At 40.0% G+C, this 27891-nt stretch overlaps 2 protein-coding genes across 3 annotated transcripts in view; one reads left to right on the top strand and one right to left on the bottom strand.

The window, feature by feature from the left end:
- The window catches only part of LOC126753019 (WD repeat and FYVE domain-containing protein 3), a 52858-nt gene that overhangs the window by 17563 nt on the left and 7404 nt on the right, over window positions 1-27891 (top strand). The window contains exons 1-26 of one of the 2 annotated variants that reach the window (XM_050464111.1): window positions 7366-7424; window positions 7488-8035; window positions 8138-8383; window positions 10757-11111; window positions 11175-11361; window positions 12331-13674; window positions 13755-14761; window positions 14880-15034; window positions 15105-15529; window positions 15596-16806; window positions 16874-18102; window positions 18169-18557; window positions 18623-18881; window positions 18973-19686; window positions 19750-19899; window positions 21558-21776; window positions 21845-22124; window positions 22199-22329; window positions 22397-22500; window positions 23150-23450; window positions 23515-24126; window positions 24193-24370; window positions 24441-24665; window positions 24733-24837; window positions 26216-26350; window positions 26418-26532. In XM_050464111.1, coding sequence (XP_050320068.1) covers window positions 7757-8035; window positions 8138-8383; window positions 10757-11111; window positions 11175-11361; window positions 12331-13674; window positions 13755-14761; window positions 14880-15034; window positions 15105-15529; window positions 15596-16806; window positions 16874-18102; window positions 18169-18557; window positions 18623-18881; window positions 18973-19686; window positions 19750-19899; window positions 21558-21776; window positions 21845-22124; window positions 22199-22329; window positions 22397-22500; window positions 23150-23450; window positions 23515-24126; window positions 24193-24370; window positions 24441-24665; window positions 24733-24837; window positions 26216-26350; window positions 26418-26532 — 10355 coding nt within the window. In that variant the 5' untranslated portion in view covers window positions 7366-7424; window positions 7488-7756. Of the gene's footprint in view, window positions 1-7365; window positions 7425-7487; window positions 8036-8137; window positions 8384-10756; window positions 11112-11174; window positions 11362-12330; window positions 13675-13754; window positions 14762-14879; window positions 15035-15104; window positions 15530-15595; window positions 16807-16873; window positions 18103-18168; window positions 18558-18622; window positions 18882-18972; window positions 19687-19749; window positions 19900-21557; window positions 21777-21844; window positions 22125-22198; window positions 22330-22396; window positions 22501-23149; window positions 23451-23514; window positions 24127-24192; window positions 24371-24440; window positions 24666-24732; window positions 24838-26215; window positions 26351-26417; window positions 26533-27891 lie in introns of those variants that run through there. The other variant, XM_050464110.1, reaches the window with a different exon arrangement.
- Window positions 10089-10676, bottom strand: LOC126753033 (uncharacterized). The gene has a single exon (XM_050464138.1). The coding sequence runs from the start codon at window positions 10674-10676 to the stop codon at window positions 10089-10091; it is 588 nt and encodes a 195-aa protein (XP_050320095.1).

The following is a 27891-nucleotide window of genomic DNA, read 5'->3' as shown; positions in this document are numbered from 1 at the left end:
TGAGAGTGCCATTATGAAATTACCTTTTAAATGGCAAAAAGTTATCGACAAAACAGTATACTTATATTCGACCCGAATAGTATAATTTTAACTATGCTAAGGCCTTATACCTTAAATTTAATGCACATTTTATATTTTTACCAGACCTTATAATAAAGTTGCTGTGAACCAAATTATATCGATCTACCATATATACTTTTGAAAGTGCAGTTATGAACACCGGAGTGCGAAAGTCCGACATAACTCTATCTATAACGCTCTCAACATAATGGATCCGCATTCGTGTAGAAAATGTCAAACAATAGAATTCACAAACTCATTTTCTTTGCTCTACCGTTAGATAAAAGTGCTTTCGTTTGCTATCATACAAAAATATCTGTGTACATAATCGTGAACACAAACACACAAACAGAGTTTCCCACTCCGCTTGGTTGCGCCACTTCCGCTGGCGAAGTAGGTACCTTATGTAACAGTAACTACTATGTCACCAACAATAACAAATATAGTCAGTGTTTGTGGATACACATAATATGTAAATATAATGAAGCACGTGAATTTTATAAATTCAATTTTCTTGACAGCAGAAAGAAGGCAACAAAAAAGAGTATTAAGGCGCTTGTTGGAGTGTCGGTTCTAATAATAACTAAATGCAATTTCTTGTCGTTGGGAATAATTTTAATCAGGCCATTATTTTATGACAATTTCAGTTATGACATGCACATGCAGTGACTTATGTATATGTACATATATGTATGTACTTAGGTACGGGTACTCGTGTGAACTTTGGGCGGCTTGAATTGCATAAAATGATTTTCAATGCGGAAATGCCATGAGAAAAGCCTTTATGGGTGGCTGAAGAAGATATGCTCGTGCATATCTGTCTGGCGGGTATTATCAGGCAAAACTTATGTAGTTCCCTTCACTTTTAAAGTATACAAAGAGAAAGAGTGTGATAGAGAGGGGGATATGGAAAGGCAGAAAGAAAGATTGGAGTGGAAAAGCGAGAGAAAGAGATAGTGAGAAAGGGGGAAAGAAAGAGAAAATATCGAAAAAATGGAGCTAGAGGGAGACAAAACGAGAATGAGACAGAACAGATGAGAAAATTGTATAGTAAATTTTCTCACCTGTTCTGACTTCAAACTAAATTTTCCTATAAATTGCAGTACAATGTTAAATGCTTTACTCGAATTTAGAATAATCCCTTAAGTAATAATTGTCTGATTTCTGATATGATCTGATCATTTTTATTACGCACGACAAAAGACCACAACAAAAACTTCGTTTGCACCAACACTGTACTACTCTTCCCAAATACGAAAGCTTCCATATAAGAATTTGATTTTAATCGGTTCCTTTGTATGACAGTTACATATATGCTATAGTGATCCAAACTGAACCATTCCTTCAGAGATTGTATCTTTGCCTCAGATAATAATTCATGCCGGATTTCTTGAAGATATCTCGTCAAATAAAAAAGTTTTCCATACAAGCACTTGATTTAGATCGATCAGTTTGTATGGGAACTATATGCTATAATAGTTCAATTTGCAAGATTTCTTCAAATAATGTACAATTGCCTTGTATAATCACTCATACCAATTTTCGTGAAGATATATCATAAAATAAAAAAGTTTTCCATACAAGCACTTGAGTCCGATTGGTCAGTTTCTATTGCAGCTATATGCTATAGTGAACCGATATCGATGATTCCAACAAATAAACAGCTTCTTTGGGAAGAAACGGACGTGTGCAAAATTTCAGTTCCATATCTCTAAAACTAAGGGGTTAGTTCGCGTATATACTGACGCACTGGCTAAATGGACTCAGGTCGTCACGCTGATCACTGATGTATATGAGTACGTATATACATTTGTAAGGTCTCCTACATTTCCTTCTAGGTACTTCAAACTTCGTGTCAAACTTCATAAGCCCTGTTGAGGGTATAAAAAAATCAAATCCCCTTAACTCCTCCATCGCAATTACAATCTTTTGTTTTCTCATCCAAAGTTGGCAGCGCATTATGAAGACTGACTCAGCGCCTATGCAATCCCGTCTTTGTGGCATAATTAACAAACAATTGTTTTCTTCGCACACAATCGTTTGCAATAGTCATACTGTTTCGTATACGCCAACGACACCCACTAAGCTCGTGTGCGCGTGCAGTGCAACAACAAGCGCTGTGGCTTGAGCAACAGCTGTCGATCAGTGGGGCAGTAGTAAAGTTAATTGCAGAAAAATAAAGAAGAAGAGGAAGCTTAAGCTGGCAGGTATGCCGTTATATTGAGTAATCGAAGCGGTGCGGAAAGGCAATTATTTCCCAGTTTGTGGAACGTATATGTGGAATTGGAGTTTTGGTTGGCTACAATTAAGAAGTGCTAGAATTTGCACTCTGTGGGCCAACTTTATGCTCTACTGCGTTTCTTCACGGTGGATTTAGCTTGGTAGTTACTTGTGAGTTTCAAAAAGTTGTTCTTTTTTTTGCTTTTTCATAGAATGTACATAAATATGTATAATATATTTCAAAGTATTCTATAAAAATTTGAAGTTGAACCGACGAGTAGTTTCGGGGAAATCTTATTTGTAAAATAGTTTTAATTTTATCTACAAGTAGCCCGAGGCATACATATTCCGTCTTCATCGGACTGGTCTAACTCTAGGGTAGTGTCTGTTCAGGCAGATGAATTACTTCTCATTTGCCAGGAATATCACTGGTCCTTGAAGCCTTTCCAAGTTTATCGTGGAGTTTGATGTTGGATACACTGAAAGATCAAAACATTATTTCTCTATATTCAATGAAACCTTACGACCCGGTATTGATTTCAAAGCCGCTGTATATAAAAGGTTTTTTCATAGGGATGCTACAAAAATAGACCGATAGGAACAGCAAACGACGCCATATTTTTCCCGCTCTTTTGATATTTCTCTTCAGTAAGACTTGCCATTGCATCATCGAAATATTTACTATTCAAAAACGAGTTGAAATTAATAAAAATTTGTACCGAAACTCGGAGTCAGTGGCCTCAACTTTAAGAGCGCTATTGAGTCTCCATTGCATCCCGAAAAAAATTATGATTTGGTGCGGCTAATGGGCCGGCGGCGTCATTAGATCGTACTTATTTCGTGATGATCAAGACCGGCACGTTACTGTGAATGAAAAGCGCTATCGCGCAATGTTAACGGAATATTTTTGGATGATATGGACTTAGACAATATTTGGTTCGAAGAAGACGTCGCCACAAGTCGCACAGCGAATGTCACAATCGATTTACTGAAAACCAAGTTTGGTAAACGTGTTATTTCACGTGTTAACGTCGATGGCCCAGTCAATTGGCCGCCTTGGTCGTGCGATTTGACTACGTCGAGTCTATGGTCTATGCCAACAAGCCAGCGACGATTGATGAACTTCGTACGAGTATCGAACAGCAGTGTCGGCAGATTTATGCTTGAAAACCGTCGAAAATTTGGTTTAACGTCTGGATTTCTGCAAGCGTTCCTGTGGCGCCCTTGCAAAAGAAATCGAGTTCTATCCATGATAGCATCGAATGTAGCGCTCTTATTGAAAACCCCGTTGTAAACACATTTTTTTGTTGTATGCACACTCTTTGTCCGAACAAGAAGGCTTTGTTTAATTGCAGAGATCTCCGTTTGAAAGACACTGCAGGGGTCTGGTAAAGCGACTTTTTGTATCTAAATTTGCTGAAAAAACATCACCTCACACTCGGTTAGCAAGTTTGATCCCATCCGTAAAGACAATACGTGGGTCCCTGTCAGTGATATTGTGTTGAAAGGTAGCTTGCTAAGTATTTTATATAGTCTCTTGTTTATAGGGATGATTTCCTCATTTGGTCGTAACTTCGCTGTCATTTCCTTACAGATAAAGTTTGATCTGTAGGCAATAAATTTTGGCATCTTTCTAAGGCTATTAGTCTATAGCAATAATTAATGTCTATGTTTTTGGATTTGATATCATTTTATGCAGAAAAACCTTCCTCAGCCGCAGAGAACTTTTTTCGAATGTTCTCCTGGAGATCGGATACAGGATCAAAGGAATTTTTTAACAGTTAAGTCTTGCTCATCGCCACGCACCTTTCTCGAAGGTCTTTCTGGAGGTCAGCTACAGTATCAAAGGAATTTTCAAAAAGAAAAGTCTTCCTTATAGCCATCGAAGATCTTCCTAGAGATCGGTTACAGGATGAAATGAATCCAAAATTTTTCAAATTAATCACACATTATTAAGAAATATAAAATTCTGTAAAATGTTTTTAGTACTTGTCTAAGTTTTTCTTCTTAAGTACTACATTGAGGCCAACAGTTATTCAAGTCTCAAACTTTTTTCTAACTTCAAGTAGATCTAACTTCTTTTTGTCCAAAAAGGTCAAGCTTATTTTTAAAACATATTCATATGGTGATCTTTGTACTTTGGTTATGAGAAATGTAACTCAATTTATTACGCAGCTTTTCTGCCAAGTCCAACAGCTTGCCATAACCACAATTACTGTGTAGAAAAACATACAATTTATTGGAACTTTGTGCAGCGAATGCAGTGCACACATTGAGAGTAATTAATTTAGACTTAATCAAGTTACACATGAGACCACTTTTCATACACACAGACACATATACATACATATTTATTTGAAATATGTTTAACTAGAGCTTATGTACACACATAAGTACTCAGTTGTGGGTATGAGAGCCGCCTTGGCTTAAATCAATTTACTCGCTCACGTCACAGGCACGCAAACAACGCAGACGTCATGTCACAGCGTAATTTAGTCGCCGTTTCAGGGGTAACGCATATGTTTGTCGTCTGGAAAATTAACATATTAAAGTCATTACATGCAGTCAGGCTTGTGATAAGATTACTCAGCACGACTGTAACTAGTAGTTGGTGGCTTTAGAGCCTGCGGGCTTGAAGTTGATTATGCTATTATATAAGCAAAGCGCTAGACTATCAAGCCAGTGGTATTATATAACGATATTCAAGAGTTCTGTTGACATGACACTTAGGTAGTACTAAGGACCGTTCCTGATACCTAGAAAACCTTCCGATTCCTCAAAGGGACTTAGATGGTCTTTGCTGTCTGATTTAGTATGCCAGAATTTGGAAATTGGCTGCAGTTAGCCTTCTATGCCGGACTAGAGACTTTAACTGCCATTGTTACGACTTCCAAGTTATGACTGTCAACAGTGACGTTGGAGCTAAGTCAACTATTTGTTTGATGATAGGAGATATTTTGTCTTGCCCTCGTTCACTACCAGACCCATTTGCTTCCCTGCCTTATCCAGTTTGGAGAAAGCAGAGCTAAAGTCCAGTTGTTGAGGTCAACAATATCAATCCAGCACTCTTATAAAAATAGTTTACCTCTCGATTCAGCGTTGCAGCTCGAATTATTTTCACCAGCGGTAGATTCAAGAAGTCGCTCGTTAGGTAGTCGCCTTGTCTGAAACCTCGTTTAGTATCGAACGGCTAGAAAAGGTCATTCCCAATCCTGACGGAGCTTTTGGTATTGCTCAACATCGGTTTACACAGCTGTATTAGTTTTGCGGGGATACCAAATGCAGACACAGCGGCATAAAGGCAGCTCCTTTTCGTGCTGTCAAAGGATGGAGTCATGTCTAGAAGTTCACGCAAGTGATTAAAATTCTTTGAACGCCCTTCACTTGGGAATGGCCAGCAACAATTCTTTTACATATAGCTGAAGCAGCTCACAACTTCCGGTCTTAGACCAAGTATCCTCCAGGCAGCCAAAAACATCCGTTTGAAGGCGAGCTAAAGTGAGAAGTTTGGGACCCGGTACCTAAAATACACTACGAAAGGAAGAAAAAAGTCTCGGATGAGAGCCCGCTTTTGATGACACTCCTTTAGTCGGTTATAAAGTCAGACTGTTTCTGAAATAACCTCGAAGCTGAAGTTTTACACTCAGATTACTCGGCTTTTTGGAATGTCTATAGAAGGCATAGTCACTTTAAACAGTTCCAGTAATGAAAATTTCCGGTATCCCGGTATTTTTAAGAAAATAAGAACTTAGACAGAGGAAGAAAATAATTTTGTAATCTGAAAACTTCGGTTTCAATTGAAGAGGCTAACGAAGCTGTGTATTCATCCGACATATAACGTTCAATACCTGTAAAACAGACACTTTGGACCAGATCGATTGAGCACGAGATTGCTGCTGGTGATAGCGGCGAAAAGTCTCAGTTATGAAGAAACGCACACAAGCATGCAAACTTGCAAATTGCCTTCAAACAAATAAGTATTTGTATTTTACAAAACATAACGAGTTATGCGCAGAGCTGGTTGCTGCAAGTTGCAAATTGTTATGGCAGCTGGCAATATTAGTAGATTTTTAGCCACAAAATGATGATGTTGATACGACAAATTTCAAATTTTTGTACTTTTAATAGAATTTTGTTAAAAACATTTGGAAAAAACACATGTGGAACTCTTGTGAATAAGTTCCACTTGATACAGTTATTAACATATTGTAAAATTTTTCAAAATTTTGTACAATGCTTATCAATGATATCGTACTATAACAAAAAAATAATATGTGGATCGGATTTGACTAAGTTCCACATTATACAGTTAATAATATTATGTAAAATTCCTTATGATTTCATACAACGGATGGGACTGATATCGTATTGAATTAAACAACTCACATGTGGAACGATTCTGAATAAGTTCCACATTATACAGTTATTTACGTAATGCAAACTTTTTCAAAACGTCCTATATTGACTATAACTGATATCGTATTAAAGTAGAAAAAAACATTTGGAACTATTTTGATTGAGTTCCACAATAAACAGTTACTAACATGATGAAAAATTCCTCATGATTTCATATAATGGATGTGACTGATATCGTATTGTAATAAAAAAACATTCCATACATGCTCTTAAATTATATTTTTTTGTGGGACAAAAATGCTTTCAGACCATTCTTATTTATCTCTTTTGTTTTCGCTTTCAGCATATTGCTTTATGAAAAAGACCAAATCTCATTTCATTATATTGAAATCAATATCATTCTCCATGAACTCGCTTGGCTTCTCGTGTTGGTGACTTTGCCACGAACGCGGTTCGCCACAAGAGTATTAACTTGGTATTTCGCCTGCTTTTTGATTTTATTCGCGATAGTAAATATTGACAGCGCTATGAGGGTAAAATACCATATGTACACAAGAGATGGTAGTATATAATTTACTTTTATTTTTATTGCTTTATTTTTGTATTTTCACACACATTTAACTTTAATCCGCTGGGAGTGAGTCCTGCAGTTTGTATGAAAAGCGCGAATGTAGAGTTTGTGGAGTGGAAACTTGTGCTTGCAGCTAAGTCCATGCAATTATTATTTGCTTAGGGGAAAATATGGGTGACTAAGTGCTTGAAAACTCCACGAAATATATTTTAAACTCGTAAACGCGCCTGTGATATATCCTTTTTACAACAACACATATGCCATTTCTTCTCTTTCTCAGATTACATTTGGTGTCCGCAAGCAAACTAAAACCAAACAATCAATAACCATTAATATCAACGAAAGGTTTCATTCCACAGCCGAAGGTGCTCCCGCATACACACGAATCCAGAAACTTCCACGCGCGGGAGCAAAATCGACCGCAAAGACGTTGTGGTGTGAGCGGTGGCTGCGGTTGCTCCGCATACGGAGTTGAAGCCACAGAAAAACACCACAAAAACCACACACACGCACACACGTGTCCGACGATCCGACCGTTAAGCGTCAACCATGAACGTGATGCGTAAATTACGTGGCAATAACAGTGCCGCGGGTGGCTTACCCACAGCCGGTGCGGCAGGTGCCACCGCTAATGGCAATATAACGGGCAGCAGCAACGCAGGCGGTGCACGTGTCGGCGATGAGATAACCGCCGCCACAGATGCACGCATACAAATCAGTTTACACACACTAAAGCAGCTCTTCAACGAGTACACACATCCGAAGGAGGCGCTCAGCGAGCACGAACGGGACATGAAGCTGTATCAGATGCTGCCGTTATTTTGCAAGGTATCGAGACGCGTGTCGAAAAGTTATTTTTAGCCAAACTAACTGAATACAATTTTCTTCTTTCATTTCTTTTCTTTTGTGCCATGCTGCGCCCACACACAGGTCTTCAGCACATGCCCGGCCGCGGATATGAGCGAAAAGTTCTGGGATGTGGTGGCCTTTTGTCAGCAAGTTTCACGTCTGATGGTCAGCGAGATACGGAAACGTGCCTCCAATCAGAGCACTGAGGCGGCGTCAATAGCGATTGTTAAGTTTTTGGAAATCGAAACGACGGAGGAGACGAGCAGCGGCTGGATGTTGCTGTCCACATTGAATTTGTTGGCCAACGGCGATGTGTCGTTGATACAGGTAATGCCCGCTGGTAGCGCGATTTTTTTTTTTTTAATCTATATCAATTCGGAATTCTGAGGACTTCTGCGGACGTGAAGATCTATTATATGCCTCTAAGATGGTTTATGACCCTGATAGCCTGGGGTTGATAGTTGTAAGTAAACCGGTATACTTTGTTCAAAAAAGATCGTTTATGTCTATGTGACCAGTTTGAAATTAATAGTATATCCGATCCAGTGCCGCACTGTTTCAGAGACCAGAGAGGATCAATACCGAGAAAAATTTAATTCCCAACAGAAAATAACCAAAAAAAGAAATATTTCTAAACTCATCATCAAAGATAGTATAAATGAAAATACTAAAGACACTCCGTCTGTCAATGTCAAAAGGAGTATTTTGGGGATTTTAAGCCTAACCCTCCAGAGACCAAACTTTCATGAACTATCGTCCTTTGAGTAAAGTCACTTTTCCTTCTTAGAAGACCGTTTCGAAGCGTTCCAGTTCATATAGAGCTATGATGAAGGGAAGTCTATATTCTTTCGAATATCTCTTTCCAAAAGTGTTACTATGAAGTAATCGCGGTAAAAACCCTCGCTATATTTATGACAAGCGCGTTCTTTTAGTAAATTAGGGAATGAAGTCGAGCCGATCTTGTAGCAAATTAATGGTAGAATTTACTAAGTGATTGGATCCTTTCCGGAAGAGGACTAAAGACTTGTCTCTTTGGAATCCTCTACGAAGCCACGTCAGTTTTACAGACAGTAGACAGATTGTTATGCACTTGGCTCTTTCACTGTCTTGCTTACATATTTCTCCTTTGGTACTACAACCGTAGATCAGTCTAAGGCCAGAACTCCAAACTTCGGCAGTTGCCTCTTTCCTAGAAGAGAACTAAGGACTAGTCCTTGTTACATACTACTTTGCACTACAACCGTGGGTCGGTTCGAGCCGAAAAGACAAAGTCTCCAGTTACCTCTATCTTCTACGAGCTCATACCAATTGTACATCCCAAGTGGAGACAGATTCTTATACACATGGTTCTTTCAATGAATGCCCTTTATGCCCACAAGTCTTCTTTTTGCTGGAGCATCATCTTTCATACATGGCTTAACCGGGGCATTCGTTGAGTTTTTATACGCTTAACTGTATCCATGTCGCCGCAGAGCTCATACAGTCCAGGGTTCCATTTTCTTCGATATTCATCACGCGGTAGGCTCCAAAGACCTGACGGAAAACAGTTCTCACGAATGCGTCAAGTGATTTCTCGTCTCAGTTGGGCATCGTGCATGATCTACGCCATAAAATAGAACGACATTTGCCTACCGATCCCAAAATAGCAGCTGTTTCGCATGAGTTATTCTGTGCTTGAACTCTAGGCTTAGATTGTTGGTGGAATTAAAGCTGGTTCCGAGAACGTCCTTTATTTTTTCAAATTTATAGCTCCCAAGAGTGATGTAGTTCCTAAGGCCCGAGGATTCTTATTGTGTGGCCTCCAGATACTTTGTCTTGTTCTCGATCTCCACAAGACCAACCACTTTCGCTTATTTTTCTAGGCTGGAAAAGGCTGCTCTCTTATATATAAGTTCACTTAAAAAACATAATTCTCACATTCGGCATTTATTGGTCTGTTGTGCGATTATACAAAAACAATAATATTGTTCTGAGATTAAAAGCTTTGAATTTTCCGACACTTTTTAAAGCTTTTCAAGTTCAAAAACTTCAATCATGGCTTCATGGCTAGTTTTTGGAACCACTTGAAGCGCAACAATTTCTTATGAACCCTCTTGCCAAACACAAACATCTCAATATGCGTTCGAAAACGTTGCACCGATTCCTCATCTTCGGTTTCCTGATCACTGGAGACCCCGCTACGCAACTCACGCTTCAAGCGTATGAAACTAGCATCGTAAGCGTATGTCGCATGCAACATATACATGCCGCCCGTGGCGAGCGCGGCAATACTTTGCGCCTTACAATAGAAAAAGTAGTGATGTCTCGGCTCCTCCGTATCGGTGAGAAACATTAAATGAAAGTCTTGCTCCGCATGATACATGGAAAGCAAAGAGGCAGCGAAATGCATTACAGCGCCCACTGTTGTGGTTATGGCTTCGATGGCGGCAGTGCGACCATGCCCACACAAGTTGTTGAGTATGCCGAAGGCAGCGTACACCGTGAAACTGGCAAATGTGCCGCAGTAGAAGAGATTGTGCGGTAGCGGTTCGGTGTGCAGAAAGCCGAGCACGTGAAATGTCAGGCACGCAATGCCCAGCAGCACTTCGAGCAGCTTGAAGAAACACCAGATCTCTTGCATTGCTTGTTATTGACTTCCAGCGACTTTTTTTTACTTTTTATGACAATAATTAAACTATTTTTTTGTTGTCTAATACACAGGTGATGACAGCAGCCGCCGTGCCGTCTACGCTCGTCAAATGTCTGTATTTGTTCTTCGATCTGCCCGTTGTGGAGGACGATCCGCCGCCGGGCATTGGCGAGTCGGCGAGCGACTTTAATGCCTTCGAGCGTCGCACGCTGCTGCAAAAGGTCTTTGTACAGCTGCTGGTTAAGCTCTGCTCGTATCCGTATCCGGCCGAGGAGTTGGCGCGCATGGACGATCTGACGCTGCTCTTCTCGGCCATCACGTCGCCGTGTCCGACGCATAATATTGTTTGGCGTAAAAACGCAGCGGAAATATTGACGACCATCTCGCGACATGGCCTAACCGATGCCGTTGTTAGTTATATACATTGTAAGTCCTCTTAGTTGCTGTTGTTGTATTTCATTATTTTATTTATTTTTTTCTTCCTTTTAGCCAAAGGCTGCATGGCGCTGTGTGTGGATAATATGCAACGTTTGAGCTTCGGCAATCCGCTGGAGATTGTCGAAATGTTTGTTACCGTTTTTTGCTTCCTAAAGGATTCTAGTCAAGTATCACAAATATTATTGGACGATTTCAAAGCATCACAGGGATATCTTTTTCTCAGCGATTTTTTGCTCAAGTGAGTTTAAAGCTATTTTTCTTTTAAGTTGACCCAGAAAGTATTCCTCCCTTAAAACCGTGATCCTAAGTCCATCGTTCGATGAGTTCTATTATCGATCCCTTCTTCCCTTCATCGTTACTGCTCTACCGGAATATATGCAGGCTTATAAATGTGATTCAAGAAGGCTTTCTCCCTTCAAACTATGATTTCCTAGGCCCATAGTTCGATGAGTTCTGTTGTCGATTCGTTCTTAAGACAGTTGTTTCTACGTAACCGAATTTTAAGTAGATCCAAGTTTATAAAGGAGTTTCAAGAAGCTTTTCTCCCTATAACCCCTGATTTCCTTGGTCGAAAGATACTAATATCGATCCATCTTCAAGACAGTCGCGTCTGCGTCACAGAAATTAAAGTAAGTCCAAGTTTGTAAAGAAGTTCCAAGAAGTTTTTCTCCCTACAAACCCTGATTTTCTTGGTCCATCATTCGATAGGCTTTATTATCGATTCATCTTCCCGACAGTCGTGTCTGTGTTACAGAAATTTAAGTAAGTTTAAACTTATAAATATGATCCAAGAAGCGTTTCTCTCTCAAAATCCTTGTTTTCTGTGTCTAACCAAGATTATAAAGGTGACCCAAGAAGCTTTTCTCCCTAAAAACCCCTACTTCCTATTATTTATCTGTCCTTAAGCTAGTCGTTTTTACGTATCCGTGGTACACGAAGTTTTCCTTCTTAGGTACACTGATTTCCTTTGTCCATCGCTCGATGTGATCTCATATCGGTCCGTCCTCTGGCAGTCATGTCTGCCGAAACAGATCCAGTCCCCAGATCCCGTTGTTTTTAGTTTTTATGTTCAGTTCCAGCGGCTAGTTATCACAACCCTCTAGAAATCTCTATATAGTACTATATATAAAATCCATAGCAAACGGACTTGAGATCTTACTTTAATCATTAATGTAATATTTTCTAACCACTCCTCCCTCTCATTTAGATTCGACACAACGCGTACCCATTCCATTGAAGTGCAGGCGGCCATACGCAATCTCGTTCTCATGATCTCCTCGCTTTGCATGTGCGGCTTCAATGAGTTACGTCCGCCACAGGTACAGAATACGCTCTTCAAAATGCAGAACTTTCAAATGCCACAGGCGAGCTCACGTGAGACTTGCGTACGCAACATCTACGCATTCCAAGTGCTGCAAACGGTCTTCCTGAAGTCCACCTCGCCAGCGCTTTGCTGCACCATACTCGACGCCATATCGCGTGTCTATCACTCGGAGAACGCCAATTATTTCATACTCGATTCGGAGAATACGCTCAGTCAGTTCACGGAGCGCATACACCTCAAGGGTCCACAGATACAGGAGAAATTCTTTGATTTACTCGAGTTCATTGTGTTCCAATTGAATTTTGTACCATGCAAGGAGTTGATAAGTCTCTCATTGCTGCTAAAGAACAATCATTCGACTAGCTGTAGCATACTGTGCTTGAAGACGCTACTGAATATACTGCGACACAATGCGGTCTTCAAGGAGGTCTATCTTGAGGTCGGCATACTTGAGGTGTTTGTCACGTGCTTGAATCGTTATGCCGATCACGTGCGTAAGATAACAAAATGCGATGAGAGCGTTGTTGTTGTACCGACGGCGGATGATCTAGAGGATCTCACCGATACGCTGGGCAAACATGTGCTCGAAGCGCTCACCATACTGCTGAGCGGTAATAATAATAACGCGAATGTGTTTCGTGAATGTGGCGGCGCTAAATGTACACACGATTTGGTGAAATTCAAACATTGTCGTCCGCAAGCGTTGGGCATCATACGAGAGCTGATACTGTCGGCGGGCGGTGATGATGACATGCTCTTCATACTCTCCGTCATGCATGCGGTGCCACCATATCAGGTGGAGTTCAAAATACAAATACTCAACATGCTGCTCGGTTGCTTGAAGGACTCGCACCGCACGCGTACTGTGTTCCGCAAGGTGGGCGGATTCGTATATCTTACCAGCGTTTTCGTCTCGCTTGACGGCAAATTGTGCGATGAGCCGTTGGCAAATGTAGAGCCAGACGCGCAGTTGATTACACAGGATGATTTGATATTATTGCTGCAAATCGTTTGTCAGACGCTGGCGACGGCGATGCGTTTCGAGCCGGCGAACGCGAAATTCTTTCATCAAGAGATTTGCACCGCCTCGCTGTGTGACACGCTGCGGCTTTTGGGCTGTTTCGGCAGCGCCACTGAGCTACATGACTTCAAGGGCGAGTTCAAGAATGACAACGCCATGCAGAAGTACTTTCACGAGGTCTTCGCGGGTGATATATTGAACTTTAGGTGAGTGCTTTCAAAACTAAGCTGCTTTGCTCGAAGTAAACCATACTTAACCTGTTTCTCTCTCTTTGTCTTACACACAGCTTCAACTCGGACCTACCGCGCTCCTTGTCCTACGTCTGCGTAGTTTACCGCCTACTATACAGCATCGCGCTGGACAATTTTGAAACACCAAATTTGGCCGGCGTCATAACGCTCTTCAGCGACACACATACGCGTTCGCCCAGCAAAGAGTTGCCGCCAGCTCATCCAAATCAATTGAATCTGACACAGCCCACACCAGAGCCGCGCATTGTGCATCCCGGCGTTGTGCTCTGCATGCTGCAGCTACTACCGAGCATCGAGCATGAGACAAGCGGCATATTAGCGCTGAATCTACAGGTTTACCTCAGCGAGATCATAAAGTCTTTGGTGCGCAATGAACGCAATCAACAAATCATGTGCGACTATGGGCTCGCCGAGCAGCTGTTGAAGATTGCGCGCAATGCTCTCTCCGAGGAAGCTAATCCGCTGCACGTGTCCATGCAGTATGTGTTGGAGCGCTTGGCTGCACAGGCTTTACAGCCCACAGAGCTGCGTGAGTTTCTGCGGCTTGGCGAACCGCTATCTTGCGCCGACATTGACTTACGCACACCCTATCGCATGGGCGGGCCCGTACCGTTGACACGTATTAAGACGCTGGTTTCAATGACAACACCGCGTGATTTTCGCGCGCACGGCTCGAGCACGCTGCCGCCCTTTGTGGAAATGGATATGTCTGCGGAGGGTTTCGGCTGTTTGTATTTGCCTTCGTTGGCGCCACAGGCTACCGCCACCACCGGTGGTACTATCGACGCCAACACCATTGGCGGTATTGGCGCTGGAGATCGCATATTTCCACCACAAACGGGACTCTCATACTCCACTTGGTTTTGTGTGGAGAAGTTTTCCGATCCCAAAACAGATCCACATTGCGTGCGTCTGCTGACGCTGGTGCGCACCATACACAATCCGCGCGAAGAGAACTTGGTCTGTCTGTCCATATTGCTGTCGGCGCGTGATAAAGCGATTGTGGTGTCCACGCAAGAAACGCTTGTGACGCCAAGCAAAAGTAAGTGTTGTCGAAGTGTGGTTAGGCATGTAGTTCTTTCCCACAAGGAAATTAAAAAGTAGCTTATTAGTTTTATATACTTATGCGCCAAAATTCATTAACTTCGAACCGCTTTCAGGTCTTGGCGACTGGGAACCCGAAGGTTCAGACGACGGCAGCGCACGCATTTGGTGTCCCGATTTGCTGCACGAGGGCCAATGGCATAATCTGGTGGTAGTACTCAATCGCGCTGTTTTGAAAAACTCTAGTCTCTCACTTTACTTGGACGGCACAGTGAGTGGTCCTTCACATATCTTCTAATACCCAAAAAAATTAAATTTGCTGTTTTCGTCTCTTTCCTCAGCCCATGCACACACAGAAGCTACATTACATTTCACAAAACCCCGGCGCTGGCTCCGTCAATCTCGCCGTGGCCAGTCAAGTCTACGGCTACATTGGCACACCACCGATTTGGCGCCGCTATTCACGTCTCTGCTGGAAGCAGGGCGTCTGCCACTTGCTGGAAGACGTGCTCACACAACAGACTGTGCACACCATCTACAATCTGGGACCACATTATATGGGTTCACTGCAAGCGCCACAACTGGGTAAGCAAAGCGAACCGCTGCAGCCCTTAGTACCGGAAGATCGTGTGCTCTTGGGTCTGAATGCGAAGGCGGTGTCACAACTCACTCTAGTAAAGATACGCAAGGTTTACAGTCGCGTGGATAACAAGTCCATCGCCAAAGTATTGGGCATGAATTCGCACGAGAATGCCACGCCGATCAGGTAAAGCGCTTAAGGTTTTACTTTTTAAGTTGGTATTTACATTTTTCTTACTATTCTCCTCTATAGAATTCTACACAATTCCGCCGGTCACTTGGCAGGCGCTGGACGCTCACTCGGCGGCGTAGTTGTCGGCTATTTGGGCGTGCGCGTCTTCAGTCCACACCCCGTCTCCGCCATGATCGACACTGTCGGCGGCTGCAATGTTTTGCTGGGCATCATCGCCATGGCGCAGGATGTGGAATCGCTCTACGCCGGCGTGAAGGCGCTCACCTGTGTGGTGCGTAGTAACCGCGCGGCGCAAAGCGAAATGGATCGCAAACGTTGCTATCAAACGTTGGGCATGTTCTTCAAAAAGAAGAAGAATCTACTCAACTCACACATACTACATTTGACATTTGGGCTCGTCGGCACTGTGAGTAGCGGTCAAGACATGTCGGCCATACCGAATGTTACCGCATTCCAGGATCTACTCTGCGACCTGGAAATTTGGCATAATGCGCCAAATGGTTTGCTGCGCTCCCTGCTGGAACATCTGCTCGAACTCGCTATTGAATCGAACGAGAAGAAACAGAATGTGAAGATTATGGGTAACTTGCAGCTGCTTAATAAGCTGCTGCACATCATTATCGACATACAGGATCACTCGACGCGCGAAATACTCTTCAATCTAATTGAGACTTTGCTCGGCGGTCAGCCGCGTCACAGCGATCTCTTGCTCTTCGGCCAGTACATCGCTGCCAAGCTACCGAAAGCGGAACAAGTCGAGAAAGCGCTCATATTGCCGAGCATGCGCGTCACAGCGGGCATTAACGGTAATGCTGCTGGTGGTGTGAGCGAGCACGAACTCATGGCGCAGAACATTTATCTGCGCAACCGCTGCCTCTCGCTGCTGCATGGTTTGCTCTTCACGCCACGCAACACGGTGAACTATATCATCTGCGATGACATCTCCAAGACGCTGGGCATGGATTGGCTGCTGCTCTTCATGCAGCCGCATGTACACTTCACTACCGTTATAATTGCGGTGCGCATACTGGTCGTCGTCTGTGCCAACGAGAATTTCATGGTACGTTTCCGCGACTCCACACACAATGGCGGCTACTTGCGCTTCACGGAAATGGTGTCGCAGAAGAAAATGTTGGCGCTGGGCGCGCCGCAGCTGAATACGGGCACGCAGAGCAGCGCTGGCTCGGTGATTGTGACCACCGCCAATGTTATACAGCATCTGCCGACGCAGATTGCCGGCGAAGTGCGTACTACGGCGCTGAGCATACCAGGTGGGTGACTTACATAATAATTTATCCAACTAGATTATAAAAAGTCTTTATTTTAAACTCTCTCTAGGCTATCAAATGCTCGAATGGCTGCTCACGCATCATCTCGACGTGCCCGAGCTATATTTCCTCATTACCGCTTTGATTATGGGTCAACCGGTGAAAATGATGGCCAGTGAGCATACAAAATTCGACTTGGATCGTGTACGTCACTTTCTGTGGGGCACACCGCCTTCCTCGAATGCGCCGCTACCAAAAATGAACGTTTGCCCCGAAGCGGTGTGCGTGCTGCTCGGCATGGTGCGCGCTATTGTGCACGCTACAGACTGCGCCAAATGGCTCAATAGCCATCCTGAGACAATAATTCAGCTGCTCTTCAACTTGTATCAGAATGTCACCGATTTTATGCCGGTCATGATGTCTGGCGACGTGATCACCTCATTGGTTGCGGTGCTATTCCCCAACTCGAAGGACGCTGGCAATGATTCCGAACCGAATAGCGGTAATTCAACACCCACCGACAACGGCACGGGCGCTTACTTGCTGCACGCGCATAGCATAACCAGCGCACCGGCGCATAAGCTGACGCAGCATCCGGTGCGTAAATGTATCATCGATTTTCTACGCGTAATTGTGGTCGATTCGCTGAGCTTGAATATGCATGGCAAGACAACGCCCGTCATCGACCTGGTGTTCGACGCTTCACCTGAGCCCGCGGAGATGACGTTGCAAGTTGAGTATCAGACAGAAATTATTACCGCTTTGATGGAGCATCTGCTAGCCGCGGATGTTTTGGTGGGCGAACAGGCCGCACTGTCCATTGTGCCGTTGCTGCAGAGTCATACCCAGCATATAGCGCCCAATGTATTCTACTTCACAGCGCGCGTGGTGGATAAAATGTGGCAGGGTTGCCTAACACGCAATCCACATGACATTTTCGACTTTGTGATCAAGTTGATAGCGCAAGCGAAACGTCGCTCTTCCTCCTTGACAATCGAGCAGCTGCATCACTCACTCAATCGCACCATACTTTACTTGCTGTCGCGTCCCACAGAATCCATAACGGAGCAGATGAGTGTGTTGGAGGCTTTACATAACATTATCACGCATCGCTTGCTCATTTTTGGCGCCGGCAATCACGAGTTGGAGTTCATCGGTTGTCTCACTTATTGCCTGCTGCAATTAACTTCGGATATGAAGATTATTTTGGAACCGGCAACCAGCCGTAATACCACGTGGCATGTAAATCCACAAACCGACACCGTCGAACCGAAAGATGAGGATCTCAATCAGCTGCAGGTAAGCTTACCATTCAAATTTTAAAAATATCTCTACATCTAAAACCTGCCATTCATTCGCACACAGGGTCGCAATTTGATTGTGGGCGCCGCTTTTCGCGTCTGGGAGGAACTGTATGTTTGCAAAAAGCCCGCCATTGAGGAGGTCTTCAAAGTTACGCTTACCCCACCGCCACCCAGTTCCAAAGCGCCTGATTTGCAGAGCACACGCGAGCAGGTTATGGAGCTAGCCTCTAAACTCTGGTTCAATTATGTCGATGCTGAGCGTAAAGCCACGTACCGCATACCCTGGGAGATACACAATCAGATACAGTCGAAAATACAGAAAGTTACAGGTGGCTTGACGCGCCTGGCGAGCCGTACGAAAGTCAAAAAGGACGAACTCGTGCGCACTAAATCGACAATGAGCAAAGAGAACGCCTTCGATTGCACAGGCATACATGTGCAATTGATAAAGTAAGTCCTTGGTATGGAGATGGTTGTAGCATACTAAAAAATATTTTCTTTCCTCTGGGTACCAGGGACCTTTGGGAGTTGCGCTGCAAGCAGTACATACAAATGCAACAGCATACACAACGTTACGTCTACCAAGACTGGACACAATCGGAGACGGAGTTGACACGCGAACGCGGTCTGTGGGGTCCGGAGGGTAGTTCCTCGCTGGATAAATGGATATTGGATACGACAGAAGGACCGCATCGCATGCGCAAGAAGACAATGCGCAACGAGCTCTTTTATTTGCATTATCCCTACAGACCAGAAATCGACTTGCCAGATAATGTAAGTGTAACGGAATTGACTGATCGCGCAATTCAATAATTAATTACATTTTTTTATTTATCTCTCCCGATCTCTCTCTCGCTCTCAACAGCGTCAATTAAAATACAAAGTTGCCACCAGTTTGGATAGTAAAATCTACTACACACATTGTCAGCAACCGCCTCGCATACTCTGTGAAACCGAATCACTACAACAACAACACTCAATACAACAACAATACTCAGTGGACGCAAACAATGCGAAGCATGCACATGCCGCGCAGCATCAAAATTCCGAAACGCAGGCGAGCGGTGGCACACCACCACCACCACACTCACCCACAGAGGTCGCCGCGAAAAGTTTACAAAATCCACAAGAATCCATAGACACGGGCGTACCCGAAGAAGATGAGGAAGAGGAGGACACCTCCATGATGTCCGACAATGAAACATTCCTGCGGCTGCTGGAGGAGCAGGAGAAAATCTCATTCATGTTTCGTTGTGCGCGCATACAGGGTTTGGACACCTTCGAGGGTTTGTTGTTGTTCGGCAAGGAGCACTGCTATATAGTCGATGGTTTCACATTGTTAAAGAATCGCGAAATACGTGACATTGATACATTGCCACCCGGCGCTTACGAGCCCATCATACCGAACTCTGGTGGCCCGACGCGCACGCAGAAGGCGCGTCAGTGTTCGAAATTTGCTTATGAGGAGATTCGAGAAGTGCATAAACGTCGCTATTTGTTGCAGCCAATTGCTTTGGAGGTCTTCTCGGAAGATGGGCGCAATTATTTGTTGAGCTTTCCACGTAAAGTGCGGAATAAGGTGCGTGGAAGGGGGTGTAGCGGCGGTTTTTGTAAATAGAATTAATTTTATTTTTCGGAACAGGTCTATCAACGCTTCATGGCGCAGGCCACAGCGATTAACGATAATGCACAGCTGTCGGTGGCGGGTCAAAAGCGCACCGCAAGCGTAGAGCAGACATCGGGCATTTTCAGTAGTCTCATTGGCGAGACGTCGGTCACGCAACGTTGGGTGGTAAGTGTAATGATGGCTTAGTCAAAAACAGTTCAGAAGTGAATTTAGAACTAAGAATTTAGTGCTAGGTGATATCGATATCGATAAGATAATCAAAATAATAAATAAGTTATCGATGTTAAGCGATAATATATACATACAGGGTGTGCTATAGTGATTTTTTGTATTGAATACGAAATAGTAATAAAGTTATCGATATTTTAATCGATAATATTCTCATAGAGAAGCTTAACCATTGAGATTTTCACTATCCTGGGTGTGATATTGTGAAATCGTTATCGATAATATTATATTTAATAAGTTATCGATATTTTAAGCGATAATATACATATAGAGGGTGTGCTATAGTGAATTTGTTATCGATTATATAAATAAAATATCGATTAAGTTATCGGTATTTTAATCGATAATATATGAATGTATATAAATATAATAATAAAATATCACCAATTATTAGCTACTCAAAATCTGTTACTTTTATAACTAGTTATCGATAAATTTTTATCGAATTAGATATACTAAAAGCAGAAATTAGTATCGTAATTTATTCACCAAAATATGGAGTATTACGATAAGTTGTCGATTTTTCTAAATGATTTTGAGAATTAGTTACTCTTTCTATAAACTGTTCATCGATTTTATAAATAGTCGATACATTTATCTGGAAAAAAGTGCTATTATTTTTATAAAAAATCGATAATTAATAATAACACTCTTTAGAAGTTTAAAAAAAAAATTATTGAAAAATACATTTTTTTATTATTAAAATAATCGATTATATTAATTTCAGAGTGATTTTGGTTTAAAAGTGAAATACTTTCCAGACATTTTTTGATAGCAGAAAAAAGTACTGTAGTTGTTCGCCCTTACGAAAAATCATCAGTTGCTACCGTTATTTATTCTAAAAATTGTTGATATTTTCGATAAATAATCAATTGTACCAATGGTCGATGCATTTAATTGAGAAAATTGGCACCTTTTGCGTTATTTGTTTATCGATAATTAATAAATTATTTCGACTAATTTTAATATAATTATTTCAATAATTTTTAATATCGATTAATTCAGAGGCACAAAAATTTATCGATAAACTATATTTTATCAATATGTGTGATGCTATTTGCTTACCGATAATTAATAATTTATTTCGATAATTAATCGATACATTTCAATATAATTCTTTCGATAATTTTTAATGTCGATTAATTCAGAGGCACAAAAAATTATCGATAAAATAGGTTTTAGCAACATGTGTGGTGTTATTTATTTATCGATAATTAATAAATTATTTCGATAATTAATCGATAAATTTCAATATACTTCTTGCTATAATTCTTATTATTTTTTAATTCAGAGGCACCAAAAATTATCGATGAAATATGTTATTTGCTGACCGATAATTAATAAATTATTTCGATAACTAATCGATAAATTTTTTTGTCATCAGAAAATTGTCGGTCTGAACTATACTTAGTAATCATTACGAAATTCAATAATATTTTTATCCTGGCAAATTATGTATAATCCCATATTGCGTGTAAATTTATGAGGACTTCAAGTTTATTAAAACCATTTAGGAAACTTAAATTTTTTTTTGTAATAAAATATACTTGTTTATTAATAAACTTCTAACCTCTTTTTAAACTTCTACTCTTTAGCGCGGCGAAATTTCCAACTTCCAATACTTAATGCATTTGAATACGCTGGCTGGCCGCTCCTACAATGATCTCATGCAATATCCAGTCTTCCCTTGGATAGTCGCTGACTATGAATCGGAAGAGTTGGATTTCTCCAATCCGAAGACATTCCGTGACTTCTCTAAGCCGATGGGTGCGCAGTCGGAAGAGCGCTTAGAGCAGTTCCAGAAGCGTTTTAAGGTATAGAGTGAATTATTTAATAAAATTTTTCTGCTCACTACTTTTTCTCATTTTCTTGCCGCCATAAGGAGTGGGACGATCCGCACGGTGAGACGCCACCCTATCATTATGGCACCCACTACAGTTCCGCTATGATTGTTTGCTCATATTTGGTGCGTTTGGAACCATTTACACAGCACTTTTTACGCTTGCAAGGCGGTCACTTCGATTTGGCCGATCGCATGTTTCATAGTATACGCGAGGCATGGCTCTCCGCTTCCAAATTCAATATGGCCGATGTGAAAGAGTTAATACCGGAATTTTTCTACCTACCGGAGTTTTTGAGTAATGGCAATAACTTTGATTTGGGTAAGTAGTGGACTCAGAAAATATGGTGGACAAATGTTTTGGGCTGCTCTAATTTGTTTTCTTTAAAAAAATAGGCACAAAGCAAAACGGTGAGACGTTGAATCATGTCATACTACCACCTTGGGCCAAACAGGATCCACGCGAGTTTATACGCGTGCATCGCAGAGCCTTAGAGTGCGATTATGTTAGTCAGAATCTGCATTTGGTGAGTGTCACGTGACGCAAATATGCTTAAAAGAGCGATATTTCTAATTTTTTCTCACCTCTTCCAGTGGATCGACCTGATATTTGGTTGTAAGCAACAGGGACCCGCCGCCGTGGAGGCAGTGAACGTTTTCCATCATCTATTCTACGAGGGCAATGTGGATATTTACAAGTACGTCCAATTTTTTGCCGAAAATATTTTCTTTTTCTACTGAAAACATCAAAAATTTTTGTTTTCTACCAAAAATATTTTTGTATCAAAAAATTTCTTACCTACCTAAAAGATTTTTTTCGGTAGATTTTTTTCTACCGAAAAAAATTTTTTGTACCGAAAACTTTTTTGTACTTAAGATATTTCTGCCGAAAAAAATTTTTTTGTACCGAAAACTTTTTTTGCAACAAAAAAAATATTTTTTTTACCAAAAATTATTTTCTTGCCGATAATATTTTTTCTACCAAAAACAATTTTTTTACCGAAAACTTTTTTGTATCGAAAATATTTTTTTCATGCAAAAATATTTTTATGTTAAAAAGTTTTTGTTTTCTACCTTTTTTCTCTCGAATTTTTTTTACCGAAACATTTTTTTCTACCGATAACATTTTTTTGTACCGAAATGATTTTTTTACCGAAACTTTTTTTTCTGCCGATAATATTTTTTTTCTACCGAATACATTTTTTTTACCGAAAACTTTTCTTTGTACCGAAAACATTTCTTTTCTACCAAAAATATGTCTTCTAGCAATTATGTTTTTCTACCATAAATATTTTTTTTACCAAAAAAAATCTTTTTCTATAAAAAAAAATTGTATAACCTCTACAGCATCGACGATCCGCTGAAGAAAAATGCCACAATCGGCTTTATCAATAATTTTGGTCAAATACCCAAGCAGCTATTCAAAAAGGCGCATCCAGCGAAGAAAATGTCCAACTCACGGCATTCCACACTAATCGATCCGGGCGCTTTAATACAGGGCAATACCACCGTTTTACAATCGGAACGTCTATTCTTCCATAATTTAAATAATCTCAAACCGAGCCTGCAGCCAATTAAGGAACTGAAAGGACCCGTTGGTCAGATATTACAACCAGATAAGACTGTGTTTGCCGTCGAACAGAACAAGGTGAGTGAAAGTTAAAGGAAAAAAATTCTACCCCAAATATAACCGATTTTTTATTGTACCGTAGGTAATGATGCCACCCTCTTACACGAAGTACATCGCCTGGGGCTTCGCTGATCACTCACTGCGCATTGGTCTATACGATTCCGATCGCGCTTCATTCGTCTCCGAGGCGGCCGCACAAAATTCGGGTGAAATACTTTGTTGCGCCTGTCCCAATGGCAAGATGATTGTCACCGCCGGCACCAGTTCGGTCGTAACGATTTGGAAATTCGATGCGAATCGCAAGAGTCTCACTGTGCGGAATTCGCTGCATGGCCACACCGATGCCGTGACTTGTTTGGCGGCAAGCGCCGCTTATAATGTCATCATTTCTGGCTCACGTGATGGCACTGCGATCGTTTGGGACATGACGCGCTTTACATTCGTGCGTCAGCTGCGCGGTCATGCGGGTGTTGTAGCTGCGGTCGCGATCAATGATCTCACCGGTGATATAGCGACCTGTTCGGCCACTTGGCTGCATGTTTGGTCCATCAACGGCGATCCGTTGGCGATGGTGAACACTTGTGTTGGCAGTGCGGATCGCATGCAGCAGATCTTGTGTGTTGCCTTTTCACAGATACGTGAGTGGGATCAAGAGAATGTGGTAATCACGGGTTCCACCGATGGCGTAGTGCGGGTGTGTAGTAATATTTTGATTGCGTTAAATTCTCTTGTTTATTAAATGATACTCTCTTTAACGCAGATGTGGTCCTTGGAGTACACACAAGTGCCCATCGAACGTAAGTTGAAGCGCGCCACCGAAGTGAGTTCGCAAGATCGTCCGGCCAGCACGGAGCGTGAGAATTCCTGCGATGGCAAGGATGATGGTAAACTGAACATACTCAAGCAAATGAAGAGCCTCTCGTTGCAGGACGAAAATGGTGAGTGTTCTTTAATTTTTAAGCACTAGTATGTCATCCATTAAATTTTATAATCCTTGACAAAACAAAGTTATCGCCAAATCTGGTTCGGAGAGTAGCATATCAGAAGCTTCGGCGCATTCACAACACTCCACACATTCCGACAAGGCTGAGGAGGAGCAGCCAGAGTCAGAGCACAAAGATAATAAGGATGCCGCTGGCCGACGGAAAAGCTCTTTGTCTGGCGCTAAGTCCTTGCACGAAATGAAAGCATCGACGGTGGAGGGTGAAAGCATAGCCAGCAAATGTGTTGAGGGTAGGAATTACATAATTTTGTTTATTAAAGCTGGATCACAGTATAATAATATGTAATTTATTTGCAGAGGAGGAGCGTACGATACGTCCTAGTAAATCAGACACAAGTCTGACGGATGGCTTCGTTATGGTGGACAATGACAAAGTCAAGAGTGAACAGTCGCTGAGAAAAGGTAAGAATTGAAGAGCATCATCAATAAACCGATCAAATACCATATATTGTGTTTTAGGTAATTTCGTCAATTGATAATTAATTTATACATCACATCACATCAAGATGATCATAAGCTATTAAATCACATGATCTGTATCCGAACCAATTGTTTCCCCGTTTTTAGCTACATTCTTCAATTTAATCAAATCCATCAAATATACTGTATTCTGTTGGTAAAGTTACACATCACATCATCAGGGTCATACGATATCAAAACACATGATCTATATCCAAAGCAAATATGACCCGCGTTTTTCTTATATTCCTCCAGTTAATATAATCCCATCAAACATAATGTATTCTTTTATTAAAAAGTACATCACTTCATAAGAATCATGATATCACATCACATGATATATGTATATCCAAACCAATTTTTGTCCCTTATTTTCTTATCTTCCTCAAATTAATAAATCACATCGTTCTTTTCAAATTCACGCATTACAGCACACTAGTGACATCACGTGATACCACATCACATGATAAAAATTTTATTTTCAGAAATGATAAAATTCGTTCAAAATATTAAACATTCGTAACATAATATTAGATCACTAGATATGAGATCACGTGATTTGTATCTAAACATAGCGATCTGACTTTGAGCAGCCGATTTGTTTATCGTGTATATTCCTCAAAATAACAAAATTATTTCACATCACATCATCAAATATCACGTGATTTCACATCACATGATTAAAATTTTATTTTCAGAAATTTAATCAAAATTCGTCCAATCAAATATTTAACATTTTTATGTAAATTTGCATCAATGAAATCACAAGATATGGGATCACGTGATTTGAATCTAAACCTTTGAGCATACGTTAAATTTGTTCATTGTATAATTAATCTCTATTTAATCTAATTATATTATATCATTGCTATCAAAACGCATCACATAACACCAGTGATATCACATGATATCGCATCATTAATCAATTGAAATTTTTAACATTCTTAAGTCCATCGCATCAAGAAAATCTCAAAATTTGAGATCACATGATTTGTATATAAACCTGGCAATCGAGCCAAATCAAACTTTTTACACAAAATATCATTTTACATCAGACCTCATCAGGAAATCACGTCCGATGACTCATCACATGTACATCACAATAGAAATTTTAAATTTCCATCACAATAAATAAATTCACATAATGTGATATCAGTAGACTAAAATAACAACTTACAAAAGCTCAAAGTGCTTTCTTCAATACTATTAACTACGCCCTTGATTTGATATCACATCACAACTTTGAGCCTCTTTTCTTTTAATTCTTTATCATATAATGTAAAAATATGAAATGATTTCCACTTCTCTCTTTCCCACACAGGCTTCAAATGGCAACGTCAATTAATGTTCCGTTCAAAACTCACCATGCACACAGCATACGATCGCAAAGACAATGCCGAACCGGCGAGCATAACAGCGCTCACCGTTTCGAAAGATCACAAGATCTTGTATGTGGGTAAGTACAAAACGAAAATTTATTTTAAATGGCATAAGTTTATTCAAAATAAATAAATTCACCACAGGTGATGCGCGCGGCCGCATATTCTCGTGGAGCGTAACCGAACAGCCGGGCCGAGGTGTAGCCGATCATTGGCTGAAGGACGAAGTCACCGATCAGTGTGTGAAATGTCACGTGAAGTAAGTGTGATTTGAAAATTTTTATATTAATATGGAAAATAATATTAAAAACAAAAAATTATTGTATTTTTTTTAGAAAAAAAATGTATTATATATTTTTGAGAAATGTGATATTTTCTGAAAAATCAGTAAATTAGTTAAAATTATTTATGTTAAAAAAGTATATTATTAGAATTGATTTCGTTTAATTTCATATTCTTAAAAAATTATTTTCGACAAATTAAAATTTTATAATTTTTTATTTAAAAAAATATATAGATAATTCTAACACATTTTATAACTTTTCTAAAACATTTTTTTTCTTTATCAAAAATAACAGTTTTAAAAATATATAATATAATAGATACAGTTTTTTTGTGGAAAAAATTTAGCATTTTTTATATTACAGTATTGAAAAAAAATGAATTTTAAAACATATAATATTTTGATAAATGATAATTTTTTGAAAAATTTTTCATTTTGAAAAATTATTATATTTTTGAACAATTTGTATAATGGGGGAAATTTTGACGTTTGTAGTTTTAAAATTTTTTATTTTAATATTCATTATGATATTTTTAAAATTTGTTTATTTATTGAAAAAAATAATATTCTATGTGTTTTGGAAAAAAAATGTATATTCATTAAAAATTATGCACGATATTTTGAAAGAACTTTAAAATTTTTTTTTTCTTTATACAACATTTACAATTCATCTTGGAAAATTTTGAAATTTATGGAAATCCAATATTTTTGAACAATTTATATAACATTGGGAAAATTTTATTTAAAATAAATGTTTTTTTTAGTTTATATATTTAAAAAAAAAAAAATAATTTTATAATATACGTATTTTTGAAAATTTTTTATATTAGAAAAAAATTTATTAAAAACAAGTTTTTAATTTTTGAAAAACGTTTCCATTTTAGAAAAATTTAGTCGTTTTTATTATTGGAATATATTATTATATTTATTTTATTTTAATGTTTTTGTTTAGTTTTTTTTTTTGATAATTTTTAACACAAAATAATAATTTTTGAAAAAGTAGAAATTTATAATTTTGGGAAAAAATGGTATTTCGGTAAAACATACACAATTTAATTAGCGAAATATTTACATATTTAGAAAATGTTAAATATTTTGAGAAACAATTTATACTTTTTGTAGTGTTTCAGTAAATGATTTAAATTTGTCATTTTAATTTATAGACAAGGTTACATATTTTTTAAAAATCTTTATATTCATGGAAACATTTTATATCTATATTTGCAAAAAAAAATTTTATTTTTCAAAAACAAAGTTATTTTCTAGAATTTTACATTTTTAGAAAAAAAAAATAATTTTTTTTAGAAATTTTTACTAGATTTAAAAATTTTTTTT

The sequence above is a fragment of the Bactrocera neohumeralis genome, chromosome 3 (genome assembly GCF_024586455.1).
Source record: "Bactrocera neohumeralis isolate Rockhampton chromosome 3, APGP_CSIRO_Bneo_wtdbg2-racon-allhic-juicebox.fasta_v2, whole genome shotgun sequence".
Taxonomy (NCBI): domain Eukaryota; kingdom Metazoa; phylum Arthropoda; class Insecta; order Diptera; family Tephritidae; genus Bactrocera; species Bactrocera neohumeralis.
The sequence above is the reverse complement of the archived record's forward strand: the minus strand, read 5'-3'. Positions and strand labels throughout refer to the sequence as shown.

Bases quoted from the DNA above. Each gene is read 5' to 3' on its own strand.
- LOC126753033 (XM_050464138.1), bottom strand. From the start codon at position 10,676: ATGCAAGAGATCTGGTGTTTCTTCAAGCTGCTCGAAGTGCTGCTGGGC.